This window comes from Sinohyriopsis cumingii, chromosome 13, assembly GCF_028554795.1.
Source record: "Sinohyriopsis cumingii isolate HCF-2022 chromosome 13, ASM2855479v2, whole genome shotgun sequence".
Taxonomy (NCBI): Eukaryota; Metazoa; Mollusca; class Bivalvia; order Unionida; family Unionidae; genus Sinohyriopsis; species Sinohyriopsis cumingii.
The window spans coordinates 28,543,612-28,561,459 of NC_142973.1; the positions used below are offsets into that span (position 1 = coordinate 28,543,612).

Sequence of the window (17,848 nt, forward strand, 5' to 3'; positions counted from 1 at the left end):
TGGTTCCTCCTCTTTCCGGCGGAATAACGAAGCGAAAGAAGTCGAGAATAGTCTACCCAAACATTCCGTCTGCATTGAGACCAGTTCCACATGGTGAGGGACTTCCTATTCCAGAACCTCCAGCAGAATATTCTCTTGATTCATCTGACGAAGACAAAGGTGAGTCGACCTGTTCTTCTCCTGGTCCATCAGCATGCAGTGATCCAGATTTTCACTGTGGTGCATCATCAACCCCACACAGAATAACACAGGAAGACCTAAATGACCTGATTCGTGATTTGGACTTATCAAAGAACAAGGCAGAATTGCTAGGATCAAGACTCCAACAATGGAATCTTCTAGAAGAAGATGTCACAATTACTGCATATCGAAAGCGCCACCAGCAATTGGAGCCTTTCTTCAGAAAGGAAAGTAATCTGATATTCTGTTCCGATATTGAGGGCCTCATGAATGCTTTAAAAATCACTCATGACCCACAAGAATGGAGACTATTTGTGGACTCTTCGAAACTGAGTCTCAAGGCTGTGCTTTTGCACAATGGAAACATTCTTCCATCTATTCCAGTAGCGTATGCTGTCCACATGAAAGAGACATACGATAACTTAAGGCAGCTACTGAATTCCATTGAGTATAACAAGTACAGCTGGCACCTCTGTGGTGATTTGAAGGTAGTTGCCCTTTTAATGGGACTGCAGCAAGGATATACAAAATACATGTGTTTCTTATGCGAGTGGGATAGCCGAGCAAGGGAAATGCACTACATGAGGAAGGAATGGACTCACAGGCAGAATGTAGCCATTGGAGAGAAGAATATCCAACACCCAGCTCTGGTTGAGGCTCAGAAAATCTTGCTACCACCCCTTCACATCAAACTAGGTTTGATGAAGAACTTCGTGAAAGCCATTGACCGGACTTTGCCAGCATTCCGATACCTGCATGAAAAATTCCCTCGACTCAGCGAAGCAAAGATTAAAGAGGGAGTTTTTGTGGGTCCTCAGATTCGAGAGCTTTTCAAAGATGACCGGTTCAACAACTTGCTGGAAGGTGACGCGAAACAAGCATGGAATGCTTTTCGCCTAGTTTCTACAAACTTCCTCGGAAATGTTAGGGCAGAAAACTATAAGGAACTAGTAGAAGACATGTTGATGAAGTATAAGAAACTTGGCTGCAATATGTCTCTAAAGATTCACTTCCTTCATTCCCATTTGGATTTCTTTCCTAGCAACTGTGGTATTGTTAGTGATGAACACGGCGAACGTTTTCATCAAGATATCGCAACAATGGAACAAAGATACCAGGGAAAATGGTCCACTACAATGCTGGCTGACTACTGCTGGACACTCCTCAGAGATGCTCCCGAACAGCTGTACAAGAGACAGGCGAAGAAATCTAAGATGTAGTCAATGACTTGATTTTTTATAGGTAGGCTATTACAGTTGACCTTTTACTATTGGAATGCGTTTCGTTATGTAAACATTAATTTCTTGCAGATTACAAAAAAACTAGAGCCAATTTTGCAATTTGACTGTCATATTCGTGTTCAGCACATAAAAATTGATAAGAATTGACTAATTTTATTTCAGTAACATGACTTTTGTAAAAATTTGTTGTCCAGTGTAATCTTTATGCCATGGGCTAATTTTGTGGTTTGTAATACCCAGTGTTTTGGGATTGTAAAGATATTTCACATGATATCTGTCCCATTGTTTTCATCATTTTACTTTTTGAGTAAAATACCTCATTTGTCACTAAGTGAATTCATTTTTACTATTTGAGTAAAACACATCATTACTGTGAATCACTCACCTTTGTCCTTGTACTGTGTAAGGTCATTTATTTGTATTTTCATTTGTTGCATTATTAGGTTTGTTGCATTATTAGGTTTGTGCGGATTATGTTAAATTGTCGAATATCTGGATCTTATACACACACACATATTAATCATAATTCTTTTCTCATTCAAGTCATTCATCATTAAACATTGTATTTGTATCACCATCAAAAGTGTTATGTTGTAAATCCAAAATCCAACCAGGTTATCTTGTTACAGTGACTGGGTATTGTAATTTTGTAGAAGAATATGAATGAGTAATGGATTTGCAGAAGAATGTGATTGGGTAATGGATTTGCAGAAGAATGTGATTGGGTAATGTATTTGCAGAAGAATGTGATTGGGTAATGTACTTGAAGAATGTGAGCGGGTAATTTATCTGTACAAAAATGTAATTGAGTAGTATATTAGCAGAAGAATGTCAATAGATAATGTACCTGCATAAGAATGTGATTGGTAATATATTTCCAGAAGAACATGATTCAGTAACGTATTTGCTGAAGAATGTGATTGGGTAATTTATTTGCATAAGAATGTGATCGGGAAATATATCTGCATAAGAATGTGATTTGAGAATGTATTTGCAGAAGAACGTGATTGGGTAATGTATTTGCAGAAGAATGTGATTGGGTAATGGATTTGCAGAAGAATGTGATTGGGTAATGGATTTGCCAAAGAATGTGATTGGGTAATGGATTTGCTAAAGAATGTGATTACGTATTGGATTTGTTAAGCTAAAGAATGTGAGTGAGTAATGTATTTGGTGAAGACTGTGATTGAGTAATGTATTTGCAGAAGACTGTGAGTGAGTAATGTATTTGGTGAAGAATGTGATTGAGTAATGTGTTTACAGAAGAATCATAAGTTCACAGCATAAGTTACTGCTTATGGTATCCTCCCCCAACATGGTCACATTTTGTCCTGCTATTTCAATAATTGTGTTGAAATACAATGTAAATAACCAGTGGAAAAGTGTGACTCTGTCTTAAGGAACGTTTGTTTAATGGAAAGTAATATTACTCAATTTAAGCATATACAGTGTAGGCATTCACTTGTGGTTACATTTTGCTGCACAATTTTTGAGAAAAACAGATAAGGAAGCATCTGAATGTTCCTTTAGTGAAGCAGTTCAATTTTATTCCTCTGAAGAGCACCATAAAAGTGGCAATGTATATTTTGGATAGGGTTAAATGTTTTAAAGAAAAGGAATTTCCAGGTTTTCCTCACTGGTTATATTCACTATTAAAAAAAGACCTTGTATCTGTCTCGTTAAAAAGAACTTTTCCCTTTATTTTCGTGAATGATTGATGAATATAATCTGGATTATAGAGTATACAGCTTGGTCTTATTTCAGATGTACACCTATACAAAAACTGCTATCTCCCATTGGTCATTTTCATTTCCTGGATTTAAGAGGTAAACTGTCAAAAAAAAGGAGCTCATAATTTTTTTATATTTTTATATTTGGTAATTCATTCACTGCACTTTCAGAAGCTGGTATTGTCTAGACAAAAAAAACAACTTAATTTCCATATTTTAAAAACTGCAATGACAATATACTTTCAACTAATTTGGGCTGATTTTTTGAGCACATGGGAGCAGTCATTCTGGTTAGCCACATGCTTAGATTCCACAAGTACAATATTCAAAGAAATTTCAGCCACTTTACAGGAGTGAAATATGAGGCATACCAACATTCTCTGCATTGTGCATGTTGCAAATGCAAACAATTTCACCTTACACATGTCACTCTCTCAGAAGTTCATAATATCTGTGGAATAATAGAATAAAATAGAGACAAACAGTCATACATATAATTAAAGCTGTACTGATGTCATTTTTTGCCGATTATGCCAATACCGCGTATAGCTGATTATTAAACTTGCCGATACCAATAATGAGACCAATTATTTCAAGAAACCACCTGTTCTACAGTTAGTGAAAGCACTAGCATTTGATTGACAAGTAAACCATGCCCTATTTTTGTTATAACTAACAATGCCTAAAATGGGTGCGGATTTATGTTAACAGTTCAAATGAGGTCTCAAGCTACCATACATGTGATAACTATTTCCCACATTTATTTCCCACCTTATTTCTTATTGTTAACTCATATATGCAAAAAAAAATCTTTACTAAATAACATATTTATTGCGAATTAATTTTTTGGCAGCACACATGCTCTGTGATATGTTTCTTCATTCCTTCTTTTAATTTAATGATGGTAATTAATGCTTATATATATGGTACAGTAATGCCAGGTCAAGTTGACTTGTGTAAGTTTCATTGGTGGGAATGGAGATCATAATTTGCTTGTCAAGAAAAAATCTACAGCATTCAGTGATCATTCCTGGGATTTAGGAAGCAATTCACTAACAAGCAAAGCATGTAAAGCGTGGCAAAAATAAGTTTCTGAACTCCTGGTTGATGGAGCTGTCCTTTGTGAAGCTAGACATAAAGGGGGGGGGGCATTTAATTCCTGAATGTACATGATCTAACACTTAATATTTTAAATAACAATAAACCTCTCATAACATTTCATTATGTTGAAACATAACATTTCATAAAACAATAAACTTTTTGTCACATTTCATTTTTTTTTAAAAACAATAAACCTCTCGAAACATTTCATTGTATCACATAACAATAAACCACTTGTAACATTTCATTTATTTATAAAACAAAAAACCTCTTTACAAAATGAAATAATGAAATCCAAATCTATCCTTAGAAGAAGAAATCTTGATTGCTAGTGGGGAAAACAATAAAAAATTATAGATCACATCTACTAGACTTTAGAGACCTAAATACTTACCATCTACTAAACTTTCAAGATAACTGGAAACATGAGTATTAAGGTGAATCTCAGGCACACCAGAGGTACCCTGCAGGAGGAAAAATGTAAGTGAAACATTAAAAATAATACTGCATGCATTTCATACCAACAGATGAAATATTCATATTTTTCGAAATACAATTCAAATGCATCTAATTTTCCTCATTCATAATTTTTAGAATATAATAACAAGTTTGATATCTAAAATATGGCACATATTCATATGCTTCTTTCTTTTTTACTTCATAAGTAAATATGGTGGTCAATTTCTCTTCGCTGTTCATGTTATAGCAGTATGCAGATAACACCATGCCAATGGTCAAATACAAGAATAATATGAAAATTCAAGACAAATACTTCTTAATACAATATAGCTTTCAGCATTTTCTTAATAAATTTCTTTATCTGATTATACACAGTGTGAAGATTATATCCGAAATAGAAAACAATATGTTCAAAAACTATAACTAAGAAACTAGACTGAAATTCACAATTATTGGTCTCCTATGAAAAGGAGGTTAGTTACAACACCTGTAACGTAAAAAACATCTATGATTCACACAAAGCATGTTTGTTTGTTGTTTGTTAGCTTGACAGTTCATTTGTTTTGATAAATTAATGATTTAATTTAAATTGATCATCCTTGAAGACAGGATGTCAGCAATCTATAATTGTAAAATAATTGAGGTGTTTTTTTTACTAGACTGTATGCATCCTTATCTCCATGCTTGCTTGCTCACTTGCTTGCTTGTCTGTTTTGTTTTGTATATTTTTCCTAGAGAAGTTTGATCAAAATTTTTTAAAATCCATAACTGCTTATCATCAACAAAAGATCCTGCCACAATACCTATATAACGAAGAAAGGCTATTTTACTTATTGTTTGCTTGGATAGTTGATTGCTAATATACCTGGATTGTTGGTTGCTACTGTACCTGGATTGTTGGTTGCTACTACACCTGGATTGTTGATTGCTACTATACCTGGATTATTGGTTGCTACTATACCTGGATTATTGGTTGCTACTATACCTGGATTGTTGGTTGCTACTATACCTGGATTGTTGGTTGCTACCATACCTGGATTGTTGGTTGCTACCATACCTGGATTGTTGGTTGCTACTATACCTGGATTGTTGGTTGCTACTATACCTGGAGAAGCTTAATGGCCAGATCCAGAAGTATGGTTCCCTGGTCATGGAGTTTTACAAGTACACAAATCAGAAGATCTGGACAATGACATCTCATCAACTGTAGGAAATATAATCCAAGAGCTGTAGGCAAGTCATTTATGTCTCATTTGCTTTAGTATATGGTGATGATGATGATGATGACAATGATGATGATGATGTGCTTGTGATTTAAATTTTTAACACATAGCATTAACAATTTCAATCACATCACTATGATGTCTGCCGTGTGGCAGTTTATAGTGATGTCTGGAACTGAGGCATCATGTCAAAGACAGGCCAACTCAGTCACATTATCTTGACACCAGGCCAACCAGTCCTAATACTAACCTCTGTGTGTGTGTGTGTGTGTGTGTGTGTGTGTCCTAGTGTGTGTGTGTGTGTGTGTCCTACTTAAATGTCTATATTTGCTGGACATGACCATCAGATCCAAGGTTTTGACCAGCTCACAAATATCTTTATCTCAAATTACATTTTATTTGTTTATCCATTAAAACACCAAATGAATCCTTAATAAACCAAACGTCAAACATCACTAGTTTCCAGAGCAGGGAGGGCGAATCGGACATTTTGTCCAAACGTCATTTGGTTTAATTAATACTTTCTGCACTCAGCGGATCCGGTGTCGTCAGCGCCTGGTAAAAAAAAAAACGACGTGGTCGTCGGGGGATCGTCCAATCGTCATTTGGTTTAATTAATACCTTCTGCGCGCCGATCCCAGCGACGTCAGCGTCCGGTAAAAAAGCGCGACGACCGCGTCGATGTCATCGCCCTCTCTTCTGCTAAGAGTTACAATGATCTTATAAACAGAGTGATCACTAACTCCTCCTCTTGTAGATCAATTAGGTTATTTGACTGATCGGTAAGTCTAAAATTAATTCTCGTTAAAAACCGATTATGGCATCGCATATAGACCGGATTAATCGGACTCTCAACGATTAAAAATCCCAGAGGGGCTGTTGGTGAAAATGAATAAAGGATATACCCCTGTTGAGCCTGATTTGATTGCTTGGTATCCACCTGGTAACTCCCTTCGATAACATCACACACTAGATTGATTGCTATCACCGATGCGATATTTACGTTGTATGGAGCAATATGCCTACCACCCTCTCCGTTATCGTGTTTGAGGATAGTTGATGGGGCGAGAAAATCATTAAGAGATTTTCTTAGTTCTGGTGCGTTGTATCCTGGAAACTTGAAATCGGGTAAATTGGCTTCTGTGATATTATACTCGGTTAGGAATTTTTGTTTATTATCATCGCTGTTAGCGGATATTGTTTTAATGATTCGTTCATTGATATATTCCATGTCTGATATAAGTTGGTTTAACACCTCAACGTGTTTTCGTGCTTTCATTTTCCATAGCTGTTCTAGTTGTGATTGGTAATTACGATTAATCTCGGCAAACGCACCAGTGATATCATTTAAACCAACTGTGACCACGGCGGATGATTCAGGAGTTTGCTTATACGGAAAATACCATTGCATGGTATTCCTGTTTTGAAATATAAACCTACTGGGTAATAACGCGCTTTTTATAATAGACAAATCATCTTGATAACTGGGATTAATTCCATGATACGATTGCGCATTCGTGTGCAAGTCCGCGGCGATTCCATGAGGTGGATTCTCAGGCCATCCTAGTATGGTTCTTATTGAACTGTTATAAATATCAACCATATACCCCGGTGTGCTTATTTCAATCGTCGACGATAACGTCGGTTCATGAACCGTAATAGTGATTTTTGATTCTTTTCCTGTGATCGATTTTATCCTGCGTTGAAATTCTTTATTGATTTGTTCTATTTGGTATGACCCAGTTGGTATTGTAACCTCCTTCCAGTCTGGGGTCTCATCCTGTTTATTTGTCCATGAAAAAACCAGCGAGTTATTAGGTTGTTGTCCGTTAAATGCATCCGCTCGGATATTAGGCCAACTGTGATATACTCGCAATTTTGCCAGCGCTATTTCCTTCACTGGAACCGGTGATGGGAAGTTTACACTGAATTCGGGTTTCGTTGATGTTATCGATATCATACTTGTTTGTACCGGAGTGGTGTTTTCCACGATCCGTTGAAGTAATTGAAACCCTTCGGGGTTCAGCGACATTATTATTATTCGTTGTTTTTAGTGTCTAATTTTGACACCGAATATTAACAACCTGCTTGTTTTCAGGAGAATGTTTTAAGCCATTGAAGTGGTTTCCGGCTTCCAGTTGAAAATTTTCGATTTTTGACATCGCGGAGCCATACAACTGGACCATCGTGGAGAATTCAACATCGGATATGAACGAATTATCAATCGACAACGAGATCAACCCGGATAATTTCGAGTACGCGTTGGATACTATTTGATGTTTTACTGTATACTCGTTGAGTTTTTTCTGAGAACACGATGATATCTTTTTAGTGATTGCGTTGGCGACTCCAGCAATTGTTGTCGCCGCGGAGATAGCGATTGGAACAGCGATCGGGGCCATCATGGTCACCGTGGATAAAATGACACCGGTACCAGCTACTATACCGGACACCGAGTACACGGCCACGTCGATGGTGGTTATTTTTCGGTGGTATTTTTTTATTTTTGCGCGGTATTGTTCGGAAAGCGTTTTCAAGTTCGCGGAGAATTCTTTTGCGGTATTGAATCGATATTGATGTGATGTCGGTGATACCTCTGATTCAATTACCCTGGTGGTCATTTTATTTTAAAAGAGCTAGTGTTTTCAATTACTCACTTAGATCCACTACAAATTCTACATACCATGTGATGTTTGTCCTAAATAGACTGCTATCAACGGCTTTAATTATAAACCGTTCGATTGTATCCTTGTTAATGATTGTTGATATTGTATTGTTAAACCCGGATGAACTCGGCGATGATATACTGAACTGCATCGCCGAAATCAACGTCAATCGATAAATGCCCTTAACAATTGCGGTGATATCTATTGCATTACGCGTATGAGTCCAATCGAATGATCCATACTGAACCGTGTATACGCTATTGCCGATGCTCCCATGAGGTGTTTTCATTTTTTCGAGTTGCTCTGTCATTCTAGGTAGTCTGTCTTTAATTGCTTCAACATCAGTTTTGATTGTTCCTATTTCCCGTGTATTCTCGGTCATACTCTTTTTGTTCGCTGCAACATCAAGTTTGATCGTTCCTATTTCCTGTGTATTCTCGGTCATACTTTTTTTGTTCGCTACAACATCAGTTTTGATTGTTTTTATTTCCCCTCCATACACGTCTATACTTTTTTTGTTCGCTGCAACATCAGTTTTGACTGTTTCTATTTCCCCTCCATACGCGTCTATACTTTTTTTGTTCGCTGCAACATCAGTTTTGACTGTTTCTATTTCCCCTGTATGCGCGTCTATATTCCTTTTGTTCGCTACAACATCAGTTTTGATCGTTCCTATTTCCCCTGTATGCGCGTCTATATTCCTTTTGTTCGCTACAACATCAGTTTTGATTGTTTCTATTTCCCCTTCATGCGCGTCTATACTTTTTTTGTTCGCTGCAACATCAGTTTTGATTGTTTCTATTCTCCATCCATGCGCGTCTATATTATTCTTGTTCGCTACAATATCAGTTTTGATCGTTCCTATTCTCCGTTCATTCACGTCTATACTAGTTCTGATCGCTGTAATATCAGTTTTGATCGTTCCTATTTCCCCTCCATACGCGTCTATACTTTTTTTGTTCGCTGCAACATCAGTTTTGATTGTTCTTATTTCCCCTCCATACGCGTCTATACTTTTTTTGTTTGCTGCAACATCAGTTTTGATCGTTCCTATTTCCTGTGTACGCGCGTCTACATTTTTTTTGTTCGCTGCAACATCAAGTTTGATCGTTCCTATTTCCCGTGTATTCTCGGTCATACTTTTTTTGTTTGCTGCAACATCAGTTTTGATTGTTCTTATTTCCCCTGTATGCCCGTCTACATTTTTTTTGTTCGCTTCAACATCAGTTCTGATTGTTTTTATTTCCCCTCCATACACGTCTATACTTCTTTTGTTCGCTTCAACATCAGTTTTGACTGTTTCTATTTCCCCTGTATGCGCGTCTATATTCCTTTTGTTCGCTACAACATCAGTTTTGATTGTTCTTATTTCCTGTCCATACGCAGTGATATCATCTATAGTTGTTGTAATCTCATCCAGCTTGGTATTTTTTTTACCAAAGAATTTATCAAAGTTGTCATCGATCCTGTTAACATTTTTTCGTAACGTGTAAAATTGGCCCGACAGCGTTGTAAACTCCAAAATGGTGGTTTTTATCCCCGCAAGATTCGGTTCGGTTACCGTCGGGGTCCCAAAAAAACTAGCGGTAGTGAGTTGTATATCGGTGACAGATTTTTTCACCTCAGTGACAGATTTTTTCACCTGCGCGTCGAGTTCGGTCACCGATCTATCTAACCTTGTAAAACCGTCTTGGACTAATGTTACCCTATTCGTTATCGTCGATAGATGTTCACCCGGTTTGAGTCGTCCGTCGCCGGTATACAGCGCGATAGCGTTCTCGGCGGCGTCACGCTGTCGTGTTAAAACGTCATCCAGCGACACATTACTGGATTTCAATTTACCCTGGCGGTCTTGAAATACAACTATTTCACCTGGGTCAACACTGGTTAAGTTTAACGTATCGGCGATTTCATCCTCGATTAGTTTTTTTATGTCATCGGTGGCGGGCGTTTTCGTGGATTCTTTTAGCACCGAAACCGGTCGTCCCCAAATAGCAATCATCGTTATTGTAAAAAAAAACGGTGTTTTTAATTAACCCGCCGGGCCTCTACGACCCCACTAGTGTATTCGTTTACAACCACATGAGGTGGTTTCCGCGATGATGAAATCGCCGCGAGTACGTTCAATACCTCACGGCCACATATCGGTGGGTCACTTAATCGCTGTGTTGGCAGCGTGGAATAAAAAACCCGGGCTGAACACGCCCGGATATACCGCATGAACTCGTTCGGCGGGGCTAACCCGTATGAATCAAAATAGACGATCGCACGCGGATCAATCGCGTATGCAACCCAATGAGTTCCCGCTCCGGAGGACCCATCGAGGTTAATTATGCCGGTTTCAGTATTCCTTGGTGCCGCCGGTAATTGATCCCTCATAAAAACACCTCTGAAGTTTTGTATCGCTAACGCGTCGGCGGCGTCTATTAAATCAAAATTAGACATAGGAGTCATTAAACGGTTCCCGGTAGTCTTAGACCCTTTCCCGAGTACCATGAATACGGGGTTCCCGGTAGTCTTAGACCCTTTCCGGCCACGGATCGTTTTTTTTTATAGCCTTTCCCGGTTGCCTTCTTCAATGCCATCCCCGCCGCGGTTCCAACGGCTCCTAACGCCGCCGCCTTAGCCACTGCTGGTGCGGCCGCGGCAATCAACGCTGGAATCGCAGCTAACAGCGGAAATATCCCACCGGTCTTTTCCATGTTTTTAATCGCTGCGGCCGAGAAATCTATTTGAATACCCTTTTTATTCTTCATCGCATCATTGAAATGTTTTATTTGACGCGCCGTCAACGATATCTGATGATTACCACCTGCCATCTGTGACGGCTTCAGCGTTATTGTGCTTCCGCATTGTTTAGCCGACTTTGATCGTAATTTCTTGACTTGACCATCGGTCAACTCTACACTGACAACACTATACGACATTTTATTGTAAACGCGTTTGTGTTTTCAATTACATGTTTTCCACTGGCGCATCAACGATTCTCATTCGTCCACCAACACCTTCTAGCAGCATTGATTTATCGCTGAGAATGACAGCAACCGCTCTATAATCGGCACCACCCGGGGCTATACGAGCTCGGAAGTGTATATCAACGACGGATTGTCTCGTTAAATCAAGATGTTCCAACGAAAAATAATAAATCGGATACAGGTTTTTAAAATCAAGTTGTGATATTTGCAAACCAGTGTCGACGTTTTGATCACGACCCATGTATGACAGCAATCGATGATACACACGTGCGATATGGTTGTCGCCGTAATTAAGCTGTATATCCTCGGATGGTTCCTGTTGTCCGTTTATTCTCAGCGAAACATCCCTGACTCCTAATTGATCAAATATCATATGGCTGCGTTCTTGATTACCCAATCGTCCCCTATTCTGTAGCGCTATAAAAATATGACGTGGGGCTGAAACACCCTGTTTTGATGCCAAGTGCCATGTAAATGTATCAGCGACATTATCCTCTTTAGCATCAGTTGTTACCGCTAGCCAACTCAACAACGATTTTCCCCCCTGTTCCATAAATGATAACAACCGTGCTTCCGTGGTAACTGATGGAATCAACACCGGCATCCACAATGCTATTTTAGTTAAAACGACTTTACCGTTATCGACACCAGCAGCACGCCATATTGCATTGTTATCATCAACCCTTCGCGTTAGCGCGATTGTATGCTTAGCCCCATAGATAACTTTTCCGACATTTCTGCAAAATCCGAATATGTGATGGAGTGGAATCGCGCATGAAAACTGTCGGCGTTGTCCTTGCAACATCCCTACTCGTGTTGCGAATCCCATATTGTAATTATCGTTAATACTTTTCATAACAGTGAAATCAGCGCCTGGTCTTGCCCTGCGGTCTGGGTTAGCTGCTTCAGCCTGTGGGTCAACTGCGGTGTCTCTTTCCGCCAGCACGTTAATGTACTGAAGATGATCAGCGTTATTAGTGGTATCCTTCGCGAACATTATAGATGGGCCCGCCGATCTTGTATAATCATCCGAGTATCTCGCTAACCCAATTATCGTCGTTGCAACATCAACCTCGCGTTCTATTGATTCAATTTCTCGCCCGTCAATAAGATATCTGGCACTCTCAAATAACGCCATGATACCGTTGTTGACGAAGCCAACTCGAACACGAGGGTCATTTGCGTATGGTGTATTAGCGGCAACATTTGTCACGAGTTCTCCCTCAATTTCGATAAACGCTTCACACGGCAAAAAGTATTTACTGGTATCTTGGACTTGAAGTTCAATTCGCGATCGTAGGTCGGCTTGTGGTGGTTGATAGGAATAAAATTGATAATCACGGACAGAATCATCCCTGCGCACTGGGGCATCCATATCAAACGCGGGATCAGCGGTTCGCGCAAACATTTTATTATTTATCATGTTGATGTTTTCAATTGCAATTCATCAACGTCGCTTTCGTCGTAAATTCTTTGAATTCTGTTTAAGACCACTTCCCGCTATCGCGTTCATGAGCGCGTTGGTTGCCGCATCGGCGGATGGCTGAGCCGCCAATGGCGAAGCCATCGTCGCTAGTTTTTCTTCCACGGCGTTATTTATTACTTTACTGACATTTGCAGGCATCACTGTCGTTGATGGCATCACCGGTGGTTTCTGTTTTCTTTTTCTCACCAACGACATTAGTTTGTCCTTTGCTGCAGAAAACGCCTTTCCGGCAACATCTCCAATAGCGCTGATTCCCCTATCACGAATAACATCAATAGCCTTCATTCCTAATTGTTTGGCTAACGGCGCTACTTTTGGAGCCATTCTTGTAAATAACCCCGCAATGGTGCTACCGAGACCATCTCCATAATACGCGCGGTAAACAGGCAATCGCGAGTTTACCACGTAGACGAGTACTGGTTTATCATGGTTGTAGTGTATGATCATCTTTATTATAAAAACACCAGTTTTCCAATTAATCATCCACGAGTTCGTCTATGAGCGTTCGATATGCATTAATGTCCATGATACCGCCTGCAAATAACCGCTTGCAAATATCAGCGGCCTCATTGATTATTTCCGGAGAGTTATTTCCGGCTCGTTTTCCTCCGATTAGTACTTCCAGCCGTGATATATCACTGAGAACACTATCAGGACAAGCGTTTTCAACCACACCGCTGTATCCTTTTCCTTTTTTTGGTTTTGCCCTTTTAACCGCATCGAGGAATGCTTTGTAATCGGGATCACCACGTGGTACCGCATTCTCATGTTTACTCGCTAAATACACCATTCTTGTCCAATCCTTTAACTCCTTTACATTTTCCTCGTAACCGCTATTGATATGCTTCTTATCTCGTGTGCTCTTAGCAAAATTTGTGGCAGTAAAATTAACTAATTCTTCCCTGCTGAGGCCTCTAATTTTATCTATTGTGTCCTTTTTAAGTACATTACGGGGTATATTCCCCCCTTTCTCTTTTTTTTCCTGTATTTCTTCCGGTATTTCTTCTTCTGGTTCTCTTGCGGTAGCACCTAGTTCTTCTTCGTCGGCCATTGTAACATAAGGTTCTTGTTGGTCCATTATAGCGAGTGGTGGTGGCCTCCGTGTTGTAGCAACCGCTATTTCCGCAGGAAGTGTTTCTAAAGACCTTTTTGTTTGTTCGGTCCGAGCCGCTATCTTTTCAAGTACGCCAAGCAGTGACGCTTTTTTCTTTCTTTCTTCGTCGGGAATATCCCCGTATATCGCTGTTTTCACATCCTTGGTTGCACTCGTTATCGGAGCAAAGAGTTGTTCACTTCCAACAGTAAAATCAGTTTGTAGTTGCTGCCGCGTTTGAAGTTGTTCTCGGACCCTGTCTCGTAACGGTATGAACTTTTTAAGCGCCGCTAGCCGCTCTCTGGCTAGCCGAGTAGTAAGTGATTCGCCTACCATTATTGCAATTGCTCCGCAATTTCTAATTTCCCGCCGAGTGTGGCGGGGGGGATATGTATACCATCGGGGGCTCCACGGAGTTTTCGTCTATAATCCTTCTAATGTTTTTGATCTTACTAGAAATCTCCCGGCGTCGTTCATAAACACGTCCAAGTTTTTTTCGTATTATTTCAACGGCAGCGAATAGTCCAATGAATGCATTTACGTCATTGTGGTACAAGTTTTCATTAATCGTATGTTGTAATCGTTTTATAAAAAAGTACTCGCGGGCCAGGGTAAAACGCCCCCGTTTCGATTGTTCGTTAATAATCTCATAATCGGATAATATTTTTTCGCTGTTGAGACCATCAGATAATTCAATTCCTTGATTTTTTAATTTTGAAATCTCGGTTAATATATTATTGATGTCTTCGATATTCACATTCTTATAAAACATCTTATTTTTAAATAAAAAAAAAATTATTTTACAAAATGAACCCCGCGCAGTGTGTTATTTATTACTATTGATAGTATTTAAACATAAAAGAGGTATTACAGACAATTCGTCATGGTGACCTTGTCACTCGCTGATATTTGTGTACGAAAATCGAATTCTGTGTCCGGTCCTTTTTGAGATTGCTGTTTGATATACTCGTTCTGCTACTTTTCGTATTGAGGCGATACAAATGTCAAAGTATCTACTGGCTTCATTCATCGACTGAAAAGTTTTTTCTTCGTGAGTTGTTATATCAAACGATTTGACGCTCTTTGCTTTTTTTGCGTGCTTCCCTGTTTTACCTTTTTTGACATTCTGACTTTGAGTAATGGACTGTAGGTTTATAAGAGAATTATTTAGACGATCAGAATCAATGTGATCAATAACGAAACCATTCTCGATTGGCCCCTTAAACGTTTCATATACCACCCTGTGAACAAAATACTTCTTCTTTCCGGCACCAAATGTCAAATACCCCTGATTATTTACGGTACCAACCGGCTTCTTCAGTCTGCGGTTTCTAACAACACCGTCGCGAGATGCCTCGTAATTAACGAGCACAGGATGCGGCTGAAATTCTTGGTCCATTTGTATAATAATACTACTTGTCTAATTCATTATTTGGTTTAATTATAAATCTTTCAATGTAGTCTTGAGGAGTTTTGATGATTTTGTCTTTGACGGAGTCAGCGGTGGGGTCAATGACGGCGTTTTTAATTCGTTTGTCATAATAGCGTTTTAACTCCCTGTATCGTTTGCCGCCACAATTGATACATAATTGTGATTTACCACGCACCCCAACGTGGCAAACCAAGCACGGGAGGGGGCCAAGAGAACCATTACGAACGCTTTGTAAATGATACCCGCAGAATTCACCTCTACATGATTTATTGCACTGGGTTGTCGACCCAATCATCAACCATTTGCAGTGATTCATTATACTATATTCTTTTATTTAAATACTTGTTTTAATTATATGGAGGAGGAGTTCAAGAAACTAGCAGCAATTAAGCCCTGGAAAAATATTAAATTCGATCTCGATAGAGTCCTCAAGGACACACCAAAAGCGTTAATAAACGATAGAACCCTGTTAAATAAAATACGCGATTGTATCAATGAATTCAAGCGTGATGGTGCATCTCATAGTTGGTCAACATTTCGAATTGATGGTGTTGTTGATGCTACCATGAACGACAAACGCGCGGCAACGATAACATCACAACTTGGCTCCAGCGAGTATTTCTTTAGAGTAAAATTCATTGTCCGGGTGGAATCAGGTAATTGGATCATACGTGATAAATTTGAACCAGTTCTCAGCGACAAGAAAACAGTTATTGTTAGCCGCGACTCCAAGCCGGGGCTGTTAACCGGAATTGACAGACCATACTATGAACGAGCGTATCCTGAAACAGCAGTTGTTTATGGAATATACCCGTTAAATAAGAAACCTGATATCGGAAAACTAGCGCCGATGAAACAATCAACGGGGATAAATTGTGTAGCAAAACGAGTAATAGAGCATTTTACAAATGCGTGTCGAGGAAACAAACTGACTGATTTACGACGTAGCAAAATCAACCGGTGGGAGGAGACAGTGCGCGAGCGTGGAGCAACCATCAGCGACATAGCGAGATTAGAAACGTCGTTGAGATTTCCAATAACCGTTACAACGATAACCGGTGAAGTATTACACGAATCAAAGTATAAATCAAAGGGAGCCCCAATCAAAATTATTGATCATAACGAACACGCGTGGACGCCCGCGGTCACAATATTTCCACGGGATAGAACAGTAAAGTATATCCCGGGGGAATTTATACAAGATGGTTTTCTCGCGGAGAGGAAACTATTTGATGCTATTGCTTGTTTGTGTAAAAACGACCCCGTATCAGTGTGGTTACTTCGCAGCGCTGAAAACGATGCGGATACCTTTGATCAGTTTGTAAGACCAAACGGTGAATTATATCGCACTGAAGCGTTTCACAACAAGATGAAAAAAACCGCCATAGAATTTGGAGAGCATGATGAACAACTGCTAACAAATTGTTTTACGATTCCATCGGTTGCGGCTCATGTTGCAGCAAGAAAAAATGCGTGGAGCCCAACACGCAAGGAATTTCTACCGGATGTACAATCCAGTTGTTTGGAATACTATCACGGTGGACTATGGAACACTGAATACAGCCGCGACGCTATGATTTCCGTTGATATGGTCGCCTGTTATCCAGCGAGTTTTCTCGGGTATGGATCCGCCGCTGAGTACTTTAAACGATTTGGACACCCCAGACATGAAATGACTCGTGTTGCTATTAATGGACCACTGCCTGATTTTGATTTAACCGGATTCGCTCGCGTAGTATCATTTGAATTTGCGGCAGGACTTCATCGCTGTTGCTATATTTGGATCGGTAGACATATGGCTGAAAAGAAGTGGTTGCCAATAGCGCTGCTACGGTATATGATTGATTGTAAAATGCTAGTTTCGTTGATTGTCAGTGACGCGATTATATCATACCGGGCGCAGACTGAAGTCTGGTTACCAGAACCGGAGCGTCTAGATAGTATAATTGACGAGTCCAGAAAACACATTGATGCCGACGAGGAATATATCATCGAATGGTCCAAAAAGATATTCAACCAACGAAACAGAGAGGCAAAAGATCTCGGTAGAAGAATAATTGGTAAGTTCACACAAGGTGGAAAAAACTGCGACTACAAACGATATTGCTCACGGCTGATTATAGATAACGCAGAATATGATTTCGTAATCAAGGACGCAGTGGCGAAAAATAGATACGTGAACTGTAAAACAGCTTTCTTGTCCAATGGAACAAGGTTGGGTACAGTTGTTACTTACAGCGATGGAGACAGCCCGGCATATCC

The 17,848-nt window shown here is 39.6% G+C and overlaps 1 protein-coding gene across 1 annotated transcript in view; it reads right to left on the reverse strand.

Moving 5' to 3' along the window:
• Positions 1-17,848, reverse strand: part of LOC149785112 (BLOC-2 complex member HPS3-like) — a 126,200-nt gene that overhangs the window by 27,688 nt on the left and 80,664 nt on the right. Inside the window, exons 16-17 of the mRNA XM_089978881.1 lie at positions 5,817-5,915; positions 4,647-4,716 (exon numbers count right to left, since the gene is read on the reverse strand). Of these exons, the coding sequence (XP_089835007.1) occupies positions 4,647-4,716; positions 5,817-5,915 (169 nt within the window). The remainder of the gene's footprint in view (positions 1-4,646; positions 4,717-5,816; positions 5,916-17,848) is intronic.